We start from the raw sequence: 15,291 nt of genomic DNA on the forward strand, positions 1-15,291 counted from the left end.
CTTATTAAGGGGTAAAGGTGTAAAAAAAAATATTTTAAATAATTTATTTATTTATTTTACTTCTAAATGATCAAAAACAATCTTTGATTTTATGTTTATGAAGTTCTAATCAAAACCTAGGACTTAAGAGGATAAAACTATTCAAGTGAGGTGGCTACCAAATTTTTAGGCCTGTGCCCCCCCTCTGTCCCCCCCTTAGGGATGTCCCTGGTGGCTGACATCTTGAATTGGGATAAATCCAAATGTTAATTTTACTCCAACACCTTAGTTTAGGTGTAAAGTTGACTGAACTGAATGATATCTACCAGTAGGCATTTCTGTGTTTGCTACGGTTGCTGTGGCAGCCATCTTGAATTGGGCTGACTCCAAAAGGTAATCAGCTGTCAATGTGCATCCAATCTAACACATCCTGAAAACATCACTCTGGTGGTTCATGAGATACTTTGCCAACGGTACAGACAAACTCACACATACAGACAAAAAGGCAAGAGGAACGTGCACTCACTAGTGAATCGAACACTTTGAGCCCGTATCGTTGGGAGCTCTCGTCTAAAATACCAAAGAGAGTGTCCAGAGTGTCCTGCAGAAACTTGAACAGGAAGGAGAATAAAGGTTAGTGAGCTGCAGACCTTCAGTTTTCAGACGATCTCTGAAATTGTCAGACAAAATTGGACTGAAATCAAATCATGAGCGAATCACAGCTGAGAATGTGATTTAGGGCCCACCTTGACGATCTCTGAGCCGTCGATCTCTTTCAGTTTGGAGAGGCTGTCGTTGATCCTGTCGGGGTGGGCTCGCCACTTCAACAGGTCCAGCATATCACCTGCAGGAAAACAGAAGGATGAGAAATAACCGCGACGAGCAGAACAAATCGTTTGTTTGTAAAGAAAATAAACAGGAGCACAAGAAGAAGGAACAGATCACAAAGCATCGTTCATTTATAAACCCAAAACGCCACCGAATCCAAACAAATGACAACATTTTCGAGTGCAGCGGGATGGAGGAGATAAAAAGTCATTTTTCCTGAGCCTGGCTCCCCAGACACCCGCATGAATAAAACATAAGCCTTAAGAAGAAAGTCTTTCAATTGGCTCTTGACTTTCTGAAGCGTGTCTTTTCTCAACTGTTGGGAGTCAAATTTGAGCGTGTATGTCTGTGCACATCGCTCGTCTAAAAATCTAATATGTCTCTAATATATATATATTTATAAAAATATATATTTTCCTTTTAAAACTCAGCAATATTTCTTTATTCAACTGCCAAAACAGCATGTATAAAATGCTCATGTAACACCTATTGTGACTATAATAATAATTATGATCGTAGCTGATGCGTTGCAGCTTTTTTAATTAATGCATGAATAACTGTGTATTAAGTTGCATCAGAGACTTAAACAATATCTGCTCATGGTAAAAGATGAAACAAGGAAGATAAACCAACCCATTCCTTCCTGTTTTATTCACTTACTTTAGAGCGCAATAACATAAAGTGGCCACTGAATGCTTTCCATCCAGACCTCAACGTTGAACAAAAACAAACACTCAAAAGAAATAAACAAAAAACACACATTTTAATTATAAATATGAGGTGAATGAAACAAAGTCTATATCACCTTTTTAGATTTTTTAAGCTAAAACATTTTAATTTTATCGTAGTGCTACAATCGTTCTTCAGCTATTTAGCATTCCCCATGAGCTCACCCATGAACATTGTTTCCACTTTAAAATCTTTTCAAAATAAACTACGGTGGCAAAAAACAAACACCTGGACCGTCCAAACTGATTGTTTTTTGGAGTGCGGCTGTAGGTGTTACACTGAAAAAATGCACAGTGAGGAAACATTTTGGTGTGTCAAACAAAACAAAAAAAGACATTTGACAGTTGCAATAATAATATTAATAAATATACAGTATTAATAAATAAACTTAGGAGAAAATTGAACATATTGTAAGTTTGACTTGGATTGGTATTTAGTTTCAGTTTAGTTGATTCACGTTCTTAAGTTGTCACAAATTATTGCAACCAAATGTTTAATGTTTTCAAAATCTTCAGATCTATATTCACCTGTTCCCCATTTGTAATCAGCACATCTGCTTGCCATTTTTCGCTGTATAAGTCACAGTTTTTTTGCATAAATTAACATGCCTATGACATATACAGTGAAGCGACGTGTGTATGTTTTTTTTGCCATATTAATAACCCAATTTTTGGCTGAGATCTGACGATTTCATTCATTCTGACATAGAAAATATTGAACAATAGCATTAGAGTATTATGGCAAGCCAAGTGTCTCATTAATAAGTAAAAGTGGCTATTAAAGACACACTTGACTTGCCATACCAAGCCACCTTCGTCTCGCTCTGGAACTCCTGGAGCAAACGTAAAATTAGCTGCATTTCGCCTGTCCCAATGACAGGTAAACAAACATATTTGCTATTAAAACTTCAGACTACTGAACAGTATATTAGTTGACCTGAAACTGAATGATGATTGTACCCAGTCTCTTGAAGAAATAGTCAGTACTGGGTAATAATAGATTTTTTTGTCCCAACAGAAATGGTCTTTACAAGCTGAAATATTTTACTTTCTTCCTGTTTGTTGAAAAGTTAGTTAAGACATCTTGATCTATTAGATTGGACTACCCTTCGGCTACGTATTGGCAAAGCAGCCAGACCACCTCAACAAGAAAATGGACAAAATGTCCAAGAACGGATTACCGTTTTGCGTGAGCTTGGTGGAACAGAGGAAGCTGGTGATCCAGAAAGACTCCTTGGTCGCTTTTAGCGTCTGATTGTTGGATGGAAGATTGGGCTTGGAAAACGGCAGCTTCAGGTAGCGCGAACTGTCCGCCAGGCTGGAGTTCTCTTCACACTGAAACAACAGAAAATACATACCGTGTACTGTCACTGTAGACACTTGAAACATCATTAAGCACTGACTTTCCAAACACAATCCCATTTTTTTGAGTTGAAGCTTCTTGATGTTTCCAGACGAATATTCAGCCTGATGATGAAGCAACAAAAGCCAATGATGAAAGCCTTGTGCGGATTTATTGGGCAGCCTTGATGTGCTGTACAGCTGAGGCTGTTTAAGATCCAAAGCCACCGCACAGTTTGGACTGATTCCTCCAAGTCTATTTCGGGTCTGAGCAGAAACTAGGCCATGCCAGTTTCATTGAGCTTTTCAACAGCCCTCCATCTGGCATCACAATGGGCCTTCACCCCCTTAACTTGGCCGTGAGAACACACACAGCTCAGAAAGTTGTCTAAAATAAGCAGGAATGGCTTTTGGGGATTGGTGGAGAGAATCTCACATCTGGATAAAGGAGTGCAATAAAAAAAAAAAAAGGTTTTGTTTCCCTACATAGCTGAAAGATCTTCCTAACAATAAAATGTATGAATGTTTCTCTATGTTCCACCGAGAAGGAAGTTTACGTACACACCCTTCGTCTGTGGCTGAGGATCCAGTCTGCAATTATTCTGGATTACACAAAAGACAGCCCTGCAGTAGGTTTTAACCAAATATACTCATTTTATTTTCTTCGGTCTTTAAAAGCGTCAAACTTCAAATGAAAAGATAGTCGATGAGACTTTGGAAAATGGCTGCGATAAAGAAAATGGACATAATAGTCATCCTAATGCAAACAAATACGAATGTAGGGATTACTGATTGGCCTGTAATGCAGTGATGCGAGCCGTTCGTCAGCCGGCGGCACCAAACTGTATGATAAGGGGCTTGAGTACAGTTTGCCATTTAGAGATGATTCACATAATTATATACAGCGTGTATGATCTCCTTTGAAGTACTCCTGGCAACACCTGTGCAAAACAGTTCAATCAGTCAAGAGCCTTTAAGCCACAAATACCTGATGAAGAGAAGAAATTTGGAAAATGAAGATAAACCAAATATAGGCAAACAAATATGTTGCCAAGGATTCAACCCTTTTTCAAGCCCATGTTTTGCTGGCAAAGTCATGGTTGTGAGGGCAAGCAGATATTTTTTTTACCTTATGGATAATGAGCTCATGGATGCCATCTGGCAGAGTCCTACCATCTTCCTGCATCAGAGGAACAAAGGAGTAGCCGAACAGTTTCTTCTCTCCTTTGTCTTTAGCTGTCAAACAAGAACACATGCGAATGAGTCCAAAATAGACAAGAACTGGCTGCAAGGAAGCAAAGTCAAAAGCTTCAGCACCAAGTGAACAATGTTGGTTGGCAAAAATACAGAAGAGTTATGTGTAAACTGGGGATGCTACACAACATTAACTACTGCTGAATAGAATCAGAACGCTGTTCATCCTTTATCACCACAAGAATGGTGTTGCAATGACGATAATATGTTCGTGTAGACTCTCAGGCATGATGCGCTGACTGGACATCTTTTTTCGGAGTTTGGCAAAGTTAAGTTTCTAATCCAAGGAATTTTCTCAATTGAACATAAGAATTCATGCATTAAAATGTAGCGTTGCTCAGTTTATCGAGCTGAACTCGTCTGCAAACACTCTCCCTCCCATTCATCCCAAGAGTCTTTGTTGGTCTGCTTCATGTAAGAGATGTTTTAGGATAAGAATAACTAATGAAGTAGAAAGTTCCCGGATAAACTTTGACAGGAACTGACACATTGCAGCTATTTAAAATTTTTAATTTGACAGCGTCATGTGTTGGTGTTCGCTCTCAGCTACCACCATACCAAATTTCAGCTTAAAATGGCAAATTATCAGTTAAAGTTATTTTTTCTTTTAAGCTATGGTGGCCCTCCTGGATTTTTGATTTGGATTAAGAAAGTGATGGGAAGATTCTCAGCTATAACCACACCAAATATCAGCTCTACCGTATTTTTCAGCTGATAAGTCACATTTTTTTGCATAATTTGCACGCCCTACGACTTATAGGCCGAAGCGACGTATTTATGGATTTTTCCACTTTTTTAGACATATTTGGACTGATGCGAGTTGGTGCGACGTGTACGGCGGAAAATACGGTATGTGTGTAAAAATAGATGAGTTAAAGCCATTTAAATTGAGCTTTGGCGACCATTTTCAATTATTCAAAATTATTATTTACTGGGCATTGATCTCTGCTACTACCATACCAAATTTCAGCTAAATATCTCTAAAAAATGTCTGGTTTACAGTATGTTTTCCTTTTAGCTCAGGTGGCCATCTTGAATATTTGATTTGCAACGACAGTCTATGAAAATTTACTAATAAAAATGGCCTCTTTGTTTGCAAATTACATCGTCACGGTAACTCGAAACACCAATAAATGTGATAGTGCACATCACAGTGCCGAGTCAGCTGTTTTGATCCAACATTTGTGGGGGTACACATTGCATTTCGGGCCAAATTAAAGTTGACAAGCGTAAGATATAAAGTTAAGAAACCTTTGTCAGGTGGATAATAAAAGATGGCTGCCTTACCAGGCACTGTCCAATAAAGAGAAATGTGGGTATTAACAGGATGTTGAGATGCTATTAGGCTACATGCTGAAGGAAGATTAATGTGGACTTTCTGAAGCTTTGTGCATGATTTGCATTACAAACACATGTAATTTGATTTATTAGATGCTTTAGCAGTGAAGTGCTAAGTGTGCACAGCAGGAGGTCAAAAGTCAGCAATTCATTTGGTTTTTTTGTGTGCGTATGTGCAATTTCACTAAGAAATAACAAGCTATACTATAGCAAAATTACAAATGAATACCCTTTGTTATTTTTTTTTTGCCCTATGCTGGTTATGTTTGCTATCACTTAGTCTTACAAATATGGACACCACTTTTCTAGAGTATACACAGAAAATTATTAAACTTACCTCCAAACAAAAGCATAGCTTTCACTGATGGTAAGTAATTATTGCAAAAACAACAGCACTTTTATTTTGATTTACAGGAAATAGGAGTTAGCACCATACATTTGGAGCTTTTGCATCTCACATACAGCTTTGTCACTTTGGTGTCACCACAGGTCTAAATTACGATCCGAGCAGGTCGCCTTTGGGTGGCAATCCTAGCATTGACAGCAGTAATAAGCCTACTACATCTACTGCACACAGTTAAAGCCCTTTGGCAACAACAACAACATCGGCTCATTACAAGAGAAAATGCTCTGCCATGCCCCTGTATGCCAAGAAAAAAAGATCAGAGAGTGAAAGGCATCATTTTTATCTCATTTGGAAATGAACAGTTGAACAAACTAGTGATATGACTAAACTGCTTTTATAAGGTTACGCTTGTACATTTGGGCACAGTCTGTTTGGAAGGGAGAGCTGCGTGACAGAATGAGATCATTCATGCGAGAGAAAAAAGTGACTGCCAGCACGTTCTTTTTTCCCAGTGATGTGTGCAAAGGACTGAGCAAACTGGTAAATTAGATGGCATCCAATATATTTCCAAGGGTTATCAATAGAATAAAATCTGGTTTATTAATAGTGAGAAAAACTCAGGCATCGTGTAAGTAAAAACGTACGATTTTGTTGACAATCATACTTACTAGAGCAATGCCGAAACTCAAAGCGGACGTGCGATCCTCGAAACATGTCAACCGGGATGGGCAGTTTAATCTGCTCGGCCCAGCGGGGGCTGTTGTTGTGGTATAGCACCAGCGAATGGTACTCATCCCCACCTGGTTCGCCTGAGCCGGCGGCCACGTAACTCTGAAAGACAGCGAGGAAAGAGCTGAGGAGGTGAAAGACCGAACCAAAGCAAATAAAGTGACAGAGATAAAGTTGACACAAGTATTTATATGTGTTAGGGAGGTTGCGTGCCGTGTGGTGGCAGCAGGGCTATATTTGACACGATTTTCCCCTCAAGGCCAAAGCAGAGGAGGAAACAACAGCGGCAGAATGTCACATTGGCTACACATCTGAGAGACACTTGGCTCTCATCTGGGTGAACCATTTTTACATAAATGGGTTTACACAGTCCCTAAAAATAGAACTAAAACCACTTTTGTTTAATGAACAAGATAGAAATAGCTGATGCGTTTACCTTAAGAATTTGTCCATCAACATCCAGCACATAAACGGTGATCTCTACGTTCCGGGCGACGCTCTTCCCACCCTTTTCAAACTCTCCTTTCTCTAATGTGATGTAAAGGTCATTCCTCATTTCTCCTGCAGAAACAGCAAAGTAAAAAGGCCAGGAGGCATTGATTATGCATACAATCAAATAACGAAGACTGCTTTTTTTTTTCTTTTTGTGGAATATGTTATGGTAAGGACGGACAGCATTATTGTTGGTGGTATTTAACGGTATACTTCATGCAGACATAATACTCAGCCTAAAGCGTTGACATTTGAGTGTATGAAAAATACGACTTTTAAACAGACGTGTCATTTTAATGAACAAGAAAAACTCACGGCATTGACATTATCTATAATCAAGTTAAACTGCTTCTGTGGTGTAATGCAACAAGCTCTAATAAGGAATACAAACAAACCACAATTTTTTTACTTGCAATTTTTAAAAACAACTTGTGAACCCAGATAAGACATGTAGTTTATTTTGATTATATTATTTAAAGTTTAAGAAACTGAAAATGGTGCATCTTTATTTCTTCTTAAAGTATTCCAGCTCCCAGTTGCGCTGTTCATTACTTCAGATATGGTCTAAGCTGTTGTCTCATCAACAATAGATTACATGCACAAGAATAAATACTATTTATAAAAAACTTTGGGTTATTTAATTTAATTTTGGGTTTTGGTTATTTAGTTGAGTTACGTTCTTAGTTTTGTCACAATTATTGCAACCAAATGTTGAACGTTTTCAAAACCTTCAGCTCTATACTCGCCTGTTCCCCATTTGTAATCAGCACATTTGCTTCTCATTTACTAATCACCACTTGCACTGTACACTGTATGGTCCTTGGTAACACAAAGACTGGGTTCAAACATCAGAACTCGATCTTTATTGCAGTGATGGTCTTGCTCAAGCTTTTGGTCGACCACCTATGTGTCATGCTAAATGCACATGACTGCATGTAGTACATAAAATTTGAAATTTGCTGTCCATCTTCTCAGGGGGCCACAGTTACTGAAAGCCAACAGACTCACGGGCTGGATATCCAGCAATTAAAGTCATTATGTAAATAAACTATTACAATGATCTGTTTACCTTTTAAATTTATTTTGCTGTATTGAATCATAATGGGGGCCGAGATGGTGTAGAGGCAGGGCAGCCGGCTTGGGACCCAACAGTCCCAGGTTCGATCCCCAGTCACTGCACATCACGTGGCGTCTCTGGGCAGCACGCCTCATCCCCAAAATGCCCCCCAGGTGATGACATTATTATTAAATGCAGGATTGCCTTTCTGACTGAAATAATTGCCATTTCAAATATTTTAAAGGTGTCGCTCACAGATTTTTTTCTGATTGTTTTTCTCTAATTTATTTCAGATCGGAGGCTATGTGTTCAACATAATGGTATTACAGTTATTTAGCAGTCAACAACGGTGTACCACAAGGCTCAGTCTTAGGACACATCCTTTTTTACAATCTACATAGGTATTGTAAGTCTGAGCATCCCTGATGCATCCTTACATTTCTATTTATTGTCGAGCTAAAACAGTTGCTAAGGCTTTCTAGCTTTTGCAATCTGCTTTCGCCATCATCAGGTCAGATTTGTTTAGTCTCAAACTTGTCCTAAATGCCGACAAAACCAAAGAGATGCTTTATTCAAACAGGAAGTCGGTCCCAGCAGTTCTTCCTCTGATTTTTATCCTCAAATGGTGTCCCTATTGCGTTTGTTGATTCCTACAAATATTCGGGTATCTTGGTCAATTTGCATCTCTCTTAAGCTTCACATGGAAAACCTAATAAAGAAACTGAAAGTTAAACTGGGTTTCATTTTCAGAAATAGATCCCGTCTAACTCTGAATGCTAGGAAACGCCTTGTAACTGCTACTTTCCTTCCCTCCATTGACTATGGTGGCATTATTTACATGAACGCTCCTACAAGCACTCTACAGATGCTGGACACTGTCTATCATGGTGCACTGGCTGTAAATACCGTACCCACCACCGCACCCTGTATTCACTGGTTAACTGGACATCATTAACTTCACGCAGACTCTCTCACTGGTACATTTTCATCTTTAAATCCCTTCTTGGTCTGCTGCCTTCATACATCTCCTCCTACATGTCTCTGCGTGAGTGCAGCTACAGCGTGCGCTCTCATGACATCATTACATGCAGTGTTCCCCCAGTGCGGACTGAAATAGGCAAAAGGGCCTTCTCCTACTCCGCTCCTGTTTCCTGGAATATCTTGCAAAAAGATCTGAAGTTCTCGACTTTTTTCCTACTTTTCCTTTTAATTATCTTTTAATTTACCATTTTATTTTCACTTGTTAATTTTTTTATTTTTATTTGTACGCATCCTTTATGATTGTCTATTGTTGTTGTTGTCCACTGTTGTCATCATTCTTTGTTAAAATTCAGGTTTCTCTTATAAATGAGCCCCTGAGGCTCAATGGGATTAACCTGTAATGGTTGAATTTGTTAATCAACTCATCGGCAAGCTGGACTAAAGTCACCCGCAGGCCAAAAGTGACCCATGAGCCGCCAGTTAAATAGCCCTGGCCTCATTATGGGGTGTTCCATTTTGTTGTTGAATATTTTTAACTTGTTTTCTTAATGTCTGAATTGAGAGGTGCATGGGGATAGGGCTAACAATAAGAAATGGGATTAAATAGGCTCATATTTGGGCAAACTGATGTCACATCTGTTTATGTAAACACATATTATTGGCGACGGATGACGTCTTGGCTTCTTGAATGGGTGTTCGATTTCATGGAGATATTTTAACACACACCCCTTGCTACTTCAAATAAAAGGCCAAGAAGTTGAGAAAGGGGGAACATTAGCAGTAAATTAGCCTCGATTTCGGAGTCTTCAGATCTTTAGTGCTGGTCAGTCTCATACTACGACAAGCTAAAGTCTGCAACAACACTCAATGAAAATAACCCAGGAGCTAACTTTTTTTTTAACAATATATAATGACTGTGCCAGATATATTTAACTACTTCTGCAGATGAAGCATAAACTGAGCAAGACATGGGTTGAGAACAGGAAACGGTTGTTTCCTCTACAGCCAGCCTTAAACACATTGTAGAAACAGGAACTTCTAAACCTCAGTGTGTGCGCTGATCATATCTCTACCACAAGGGTCAACATTGATTTTCTGTGTGTAACAACAGAAGTCATGGCAACATGGAAGGTTCTATACGAACCCATAGTGTATTGTTACGTCACGCACAGAGATACACAATTCTATAGACACAAATGGACCAGGAAGGCTGAAACACACGGGGAAATTGTTTTATGCACAGGACAATAGAAAAACAGCAAGTATGGTTAGAGGTGGTAAAGAAGCCTGACAAAGAAAAAAAGCACTTTAGTTTGGGCAAAAAATAATGAGAAAAAATGTACATTCAGTCTGATACAAATCAAGAAAATTAGCATTTTAAAAAATGAGGGTGTGTTTCCTTTGCCCAAGGGGAAACTTACACCAACAGAAAGAGTGCGAGCACTCAGCATTAAGGGTTTGTAGCCGGACAAAGACAATGGAAGAGATGGTGACCATAAATCTGTGTTAGTGAGGCCCTGGGGTGGCACAGTCTGCGGTTCTCTTTATTCAGCAGACCAGGCAGGATTCCAGGTTTATTTAAAAGACCCGCTTGTCTGTGAACGAATGTCCCCCCTGTGTCCTGCTTTCAGAAATGAGACCAAAAGGAAATTCATACAGGGTTCCCCTCACTACTGTTCCTCCTACATATGTAAAAAGGAACATGTACCGGTTTAGTCTCCTGTTTCATCTCACAGCCAAGTGGTTGTGCATTTGTTACCAAGGCAACAGGACCCCATCCAGCTAAGCCTCAGGGTCTCTGTGGGGGTTTGTGTCATTTAGAGTGCCTGCTATTTTCAAGACAACGTGAATATTGCAGGGATTCCCTAAATGGCTATTTAAATATTGCAAAAAGTAAATATAGAAGGTGTTTTGAAGACCATTTCAGAGGGCGGAGGTTAACTAATAAAACAGAGACTGTCACATAAAGAATACAATGATGTCATGTGTCCTGACTCAATAACCTCGATGCTCGTTTTGTGAATGCTGTTCACACAGGCCAACCTTTTTAGCACACATCAGGTAAGTAATAGCTGTTCCTGTATATGTATAAAATGGAATTTGATGGATCATGAGGTAATTAGATACATTTTCTTGGAACCGGATTGTAGGCTGAAATAGCTTAGAAGAGCATTAGACTGAAGATCTGAAGGTTCCTGATTCAATCCCTGGTTTTAGCGGCACAGTGGCACAGTTGGTAGAGCGGCCGTCTCTCAGTGAGAAGTTTGCCAGATCGAATCCAAGTCGGGGACCTTTCTGGGTGGAGTTTGCATGTTCTCCTTGTGCATGCGTGGGTTTTCCCCGGGTACTCCGGTTTCCTCCCACAGATTAACAACATGCATGTTAGACTGATTGGTAACTCTAAAATGTGCCTAGGTGACAGTAAGAGAGTGAATGGTTGTTTGTCTCGTTTGTCTCTATGTGTCCCTGTGATGGTCTGGAGACATGTCCAGGATGCCCCCTGCCCCTTGCACAGCTGTATATGGACACTAGTGACCCCTGCAACCCAGAAAGGAATAAACAGGTAAAAGATAATGGATGGGTGAAACTGAGTAGTTAGGAAAGTGGTTAATTTCCTTTTTATTCTTGAATATTAAACTACAAATAATTATAACGTGTCTTGTTGAAGCTAATTTCTGAAATAGGGTCTCTGTTTTAGGAGCAAAAACTATCTTTATCAGACTTAGAGACACAGTTGAAAACTGGTTTCATACCTGGCATGATGATATCAGAGAAGCCCAGTTTCCTGGTGATGCACACCCCGCGGGTGAAGAGGCCCATGTACTCCCGCCTTAGTTGCTCGATGTCCCCGTGGAGGAGCTGGAGAGCCACAGCCAGGCCTAAAATATGAGATAATGACAACATCCAAAGCCTGAAATAACATTCTTACAAGGCCACAACATTGCTCTTGGGTTTTTGGCTTTTTCTTTTTTGCCAAAGCTACTTCATACAGAGCTGAAAATACATCCCAAAACTATTGTCAACACAATAAACAGCTATGTATTGGTGGAGTAAGAAATGAGGAACACAAAAGGGAAAATCTCATGTTTTATTACAGCTACATGGTCGAACTAACCAGATGATTACAGGTATACATCAGCCAACAGCAACACGGACCTTGTGGAGAACAAGTAGAAAAAAAATACTTTGTACAAGCAGACAATGAGTCATCCCCTGCTCTTTATTAGGAGAAAATATTACATGAAGGCAACTGTCTCAAATCCATGAGCAATAAATGAAAATGTCAGTGACGGTAAATTAGAGCGCCCAGCTTGAACCCACTGAGTAAAAGACACAATGTCAACGATTAGTCTAGTTGAAAACCGTATTTAGCCATAAACAGTATATCTCCAGCTACATTTAGACCACAAAGACTGATTTGAACTTGCCAAACTTCTTCTATTCAACATCTAAATGTGGTTTGAGACGCCTGGTAAACTTTGACTTTAAGTCCAAATGTTGGCAAATTTTAGCCTAGAGATGTCTAAGGATATTTTAGATGTCTTTTAGAAGCCTTTTCAACTCCAAACTGCTTAGGTGCCATTTAAAGCTCAAAATATTTAAAGTCTGCTTGTTATGATTCATGTTCAGGATGAGGAGAGGCAAAGTAAGTGTAGCTGTGCCATCACTAAAGGTTTCATGTGACAAAAGTAAGAAGGTAATAATCATTGTTATGACAATAATTAGGCTGCAGCCCATATGCACAGATAAGCAAGACGTTAAACTGAAAAATAAGCTTTCAAACCAGTCTTTTAGAAAGCTTGTTTTGTTGAGTCGGTGACTTTGATAATGTTTTACAAATTACTGCCATAAAACCCACTAACAACCATTTTCAGTGACTTTAAGAGATACTCATCTTTGAATATGTGGGGGTCAAAAAGGCAAAGACATTATTGTTAAACCTGATAACAGTTAGAATTCAGTAACTGGGTGCCCTCACACAGTTTGTCTACGAAAGGAGAAACAAACCCTGCAGTTCCTCAAATGGCCACTAGAGGCAGGCTCAGTTTTAGAACCCTCAATTTTGTTGGGACTTTCTCTCTCAGAGCTATGACTTACAAAATATTTCTGTTGTGAAAAACTATAATTTGTTGACTAAATGCTAAGGCATATGGTAATGATAGTACAAAAATGTGTATCTTCTACACAAAGATGTAACAATAACTGTGTTCTTAACAATACTAACACTTTATGTAAATTTTTATAGTGTAACAAGCATGAAGCAATATTATATTGATCCTATTTTAACCTAACATGTGGAATAAGTCAGCAAATATTCAAGGGTGTCATTTTCAACCCCCCCCCTCCCCCCGGATTAATAAATAACACATTAATTATTTATTTCATTATTTCCATCCATCCATCCATCCATCCATATCTATCTACCCATCTACCCACCAATCATCTACCCACTAATCTACCCAAAAATCATCTATCAACCAGTCTACCAATCTCCCTATCCATCTACTGTATCTATCTATGTATCCATCATCCATCTATCCATAAATCCAACTATCTACCCATCCATCTATCATCTATCCATCTATCATCTATCTATCTAATAGCAGGATAATAAAAAAGAAGAAAAAAGAAAGAAAAATAAATGTAAATAAATAAAGCCTTATCCAATCCTTTGGCTTTTATAAACATTCACATTGAAGACAGTCAGGCTTCATCAGCTACTGAAAGGCAACAGTTAGGAAAACAAGCTGCATCACAGATAGATGCAGCTGAGGCTGACGAGAACACCCTCAACCTTTGCTGTTCTCAGCCCACCCAAACTGCCTCTTCACAAACTTAAAAAAGACAGCGAGAGAGAGAGAGAGAAAGAATGAGGAAAAACAAAAACTCAAAAACACATCTGAGCGAGCTGTCGCAGCCTCTTCTGTGATGCCTACGCGTGCATGTGGACGTGGGAGCTGAATTATCCACCTGACTCATGCTCAGCGAAATTCTTATGAAATCCCTTCTGTGGTTCACTGGGTGCATGTAAACAAAACTCCACACAACCAACCTCTCTACTGGCCGTTGAATTCAATCACCACTAAATAACAGGTGACCTTGAAACGCTCATGTACAGGAAAAAGATTATCACGAGGCTACAAGAGAACAAAGGAGTTCTCCACCTATTTTAACAAAGTCCTGTGTACGGCCGAGTTTGAGGATATTTGTTTTTGTTCCCATGCAAAGACAGGAAAGTGGAACAAATGTACGTTTTAGTTAGACACAGACTATTTTAACACCTTCTTTCTTGTCTAAAAAGTGATTCTAAAACTGTTCTGGTCTTTGGATGTAACAATAACTTCACTGACATTTTGGTAAACACCTAATGTATCAGTGTCCAAAAATGTTCAAGCCTAAAACATCTGACAGATTATGCAACATAGTTTGTGTTTCGGCAGATGGAAGATAACACAAAAAACATTAAGGGGCTGTTCATACTTGACACTAAAATCTGTCCCGAGAGAACAGATCGCAGGTCTGAACAGCAATGATGCACTGAAAACATCAACTATTCACATTTACTGCAAAGTCTGTCATAAACAGGTGCGGTCATATTACCCTATACAGATTGAAATTGCAGGGTATAAACTATGTAAGATACTCACAAATAATAATAATAATAATAATAAAAAGCTGTAGAAGCACACAACAAACTATATATGCACAAAACAATTAGACACACATAAACTATAGAACACAACAAGCTAAAGAAGCACAAACTATAGACACACACAATAAACTATAGACAAACACAACAACTATAAACGCACACACCAAACTATAGAAGTACACACCAAAATATAGATGCACACAGCAACACACAACAAACTACAGAAGAACACACCAAACTATAGAAGTACACACCAAAATATAGATGCACACAGCAACACACAACAAACTATAGAAGAACACAACAAGCTATAGAAAAGCACAGGAAACTACAGCAGCACACAATATAGTATAGAAGCACGCAGCAAGATGCAGAAGCACACAACAAACTGCAGAAGCACACAACAAACTGCAGAAGCTCACAACAAGCTGCAGAAACATGCGATAAATTATTGAGGCACACAACAAACTGCAGAAGCACACAACAAAGTATAGAAGCATACAACAAAGTATAGAGGTACACAACAAAGTATAGAAGCATACAACAAAGTATAGAAGCACACAAC

General features: G+C 39.0%; 1 protein-coding gene across 1 annotated transcript in view; it reads right to left on the minus strand.

Annotated features, from left to right (window-relative positions):
- dock4b (dedicator of cytokinesis 4b) overlaps positions 1-15,291 on the minus strand; it is a 173,047-nt gene that overhangs the window by 76,056 nt on the left and 81,700 nt on the right. Inside the window, exons 13-19 of the mRNA XM_037696152.1 lie at positions 11,827-11,952; positions 6,980-7,104; positions 6,483-6,645; positions 4,006-4,112; positions 2,717-2,870; positions 726-823; positions 506-589 (exon numbers count right to left, since the gene is read on the minus strand). Of these exons, the coding sequence (XP_037552080.1) occupies positions 506-589; positions 726-823; positions 2,717-2,870; positions 4,006-4,112; positions 6,483-6,645; positions 6,980-7,104; positions 11,827-11,952 (857 nt within the window). The remainder of the gene's footprint in view (positions 1-505; positions 590-725; positions 824-2,716; positions 2,871-4,005; positions 4,113-6,482; positions 6,646-6,979; positions 7,105-11,826; positions 11,953-15,291) is intronic.

This window comes from Nematolebias whitei, chromosome 22 (genome assembly GCF_014905685.2).
Source record: "Nematolebias whitei isolate Nwh7 chromosome 22, NemWhi1, whole genome shotgun sequence".
NCBI classification, from domain to species: Eukaryota; Metazoa; Chordata; class Actinopteri; order Cyprinodontiformes; family Rivulidae; genus Nematolebias; species Nematolebias whitei.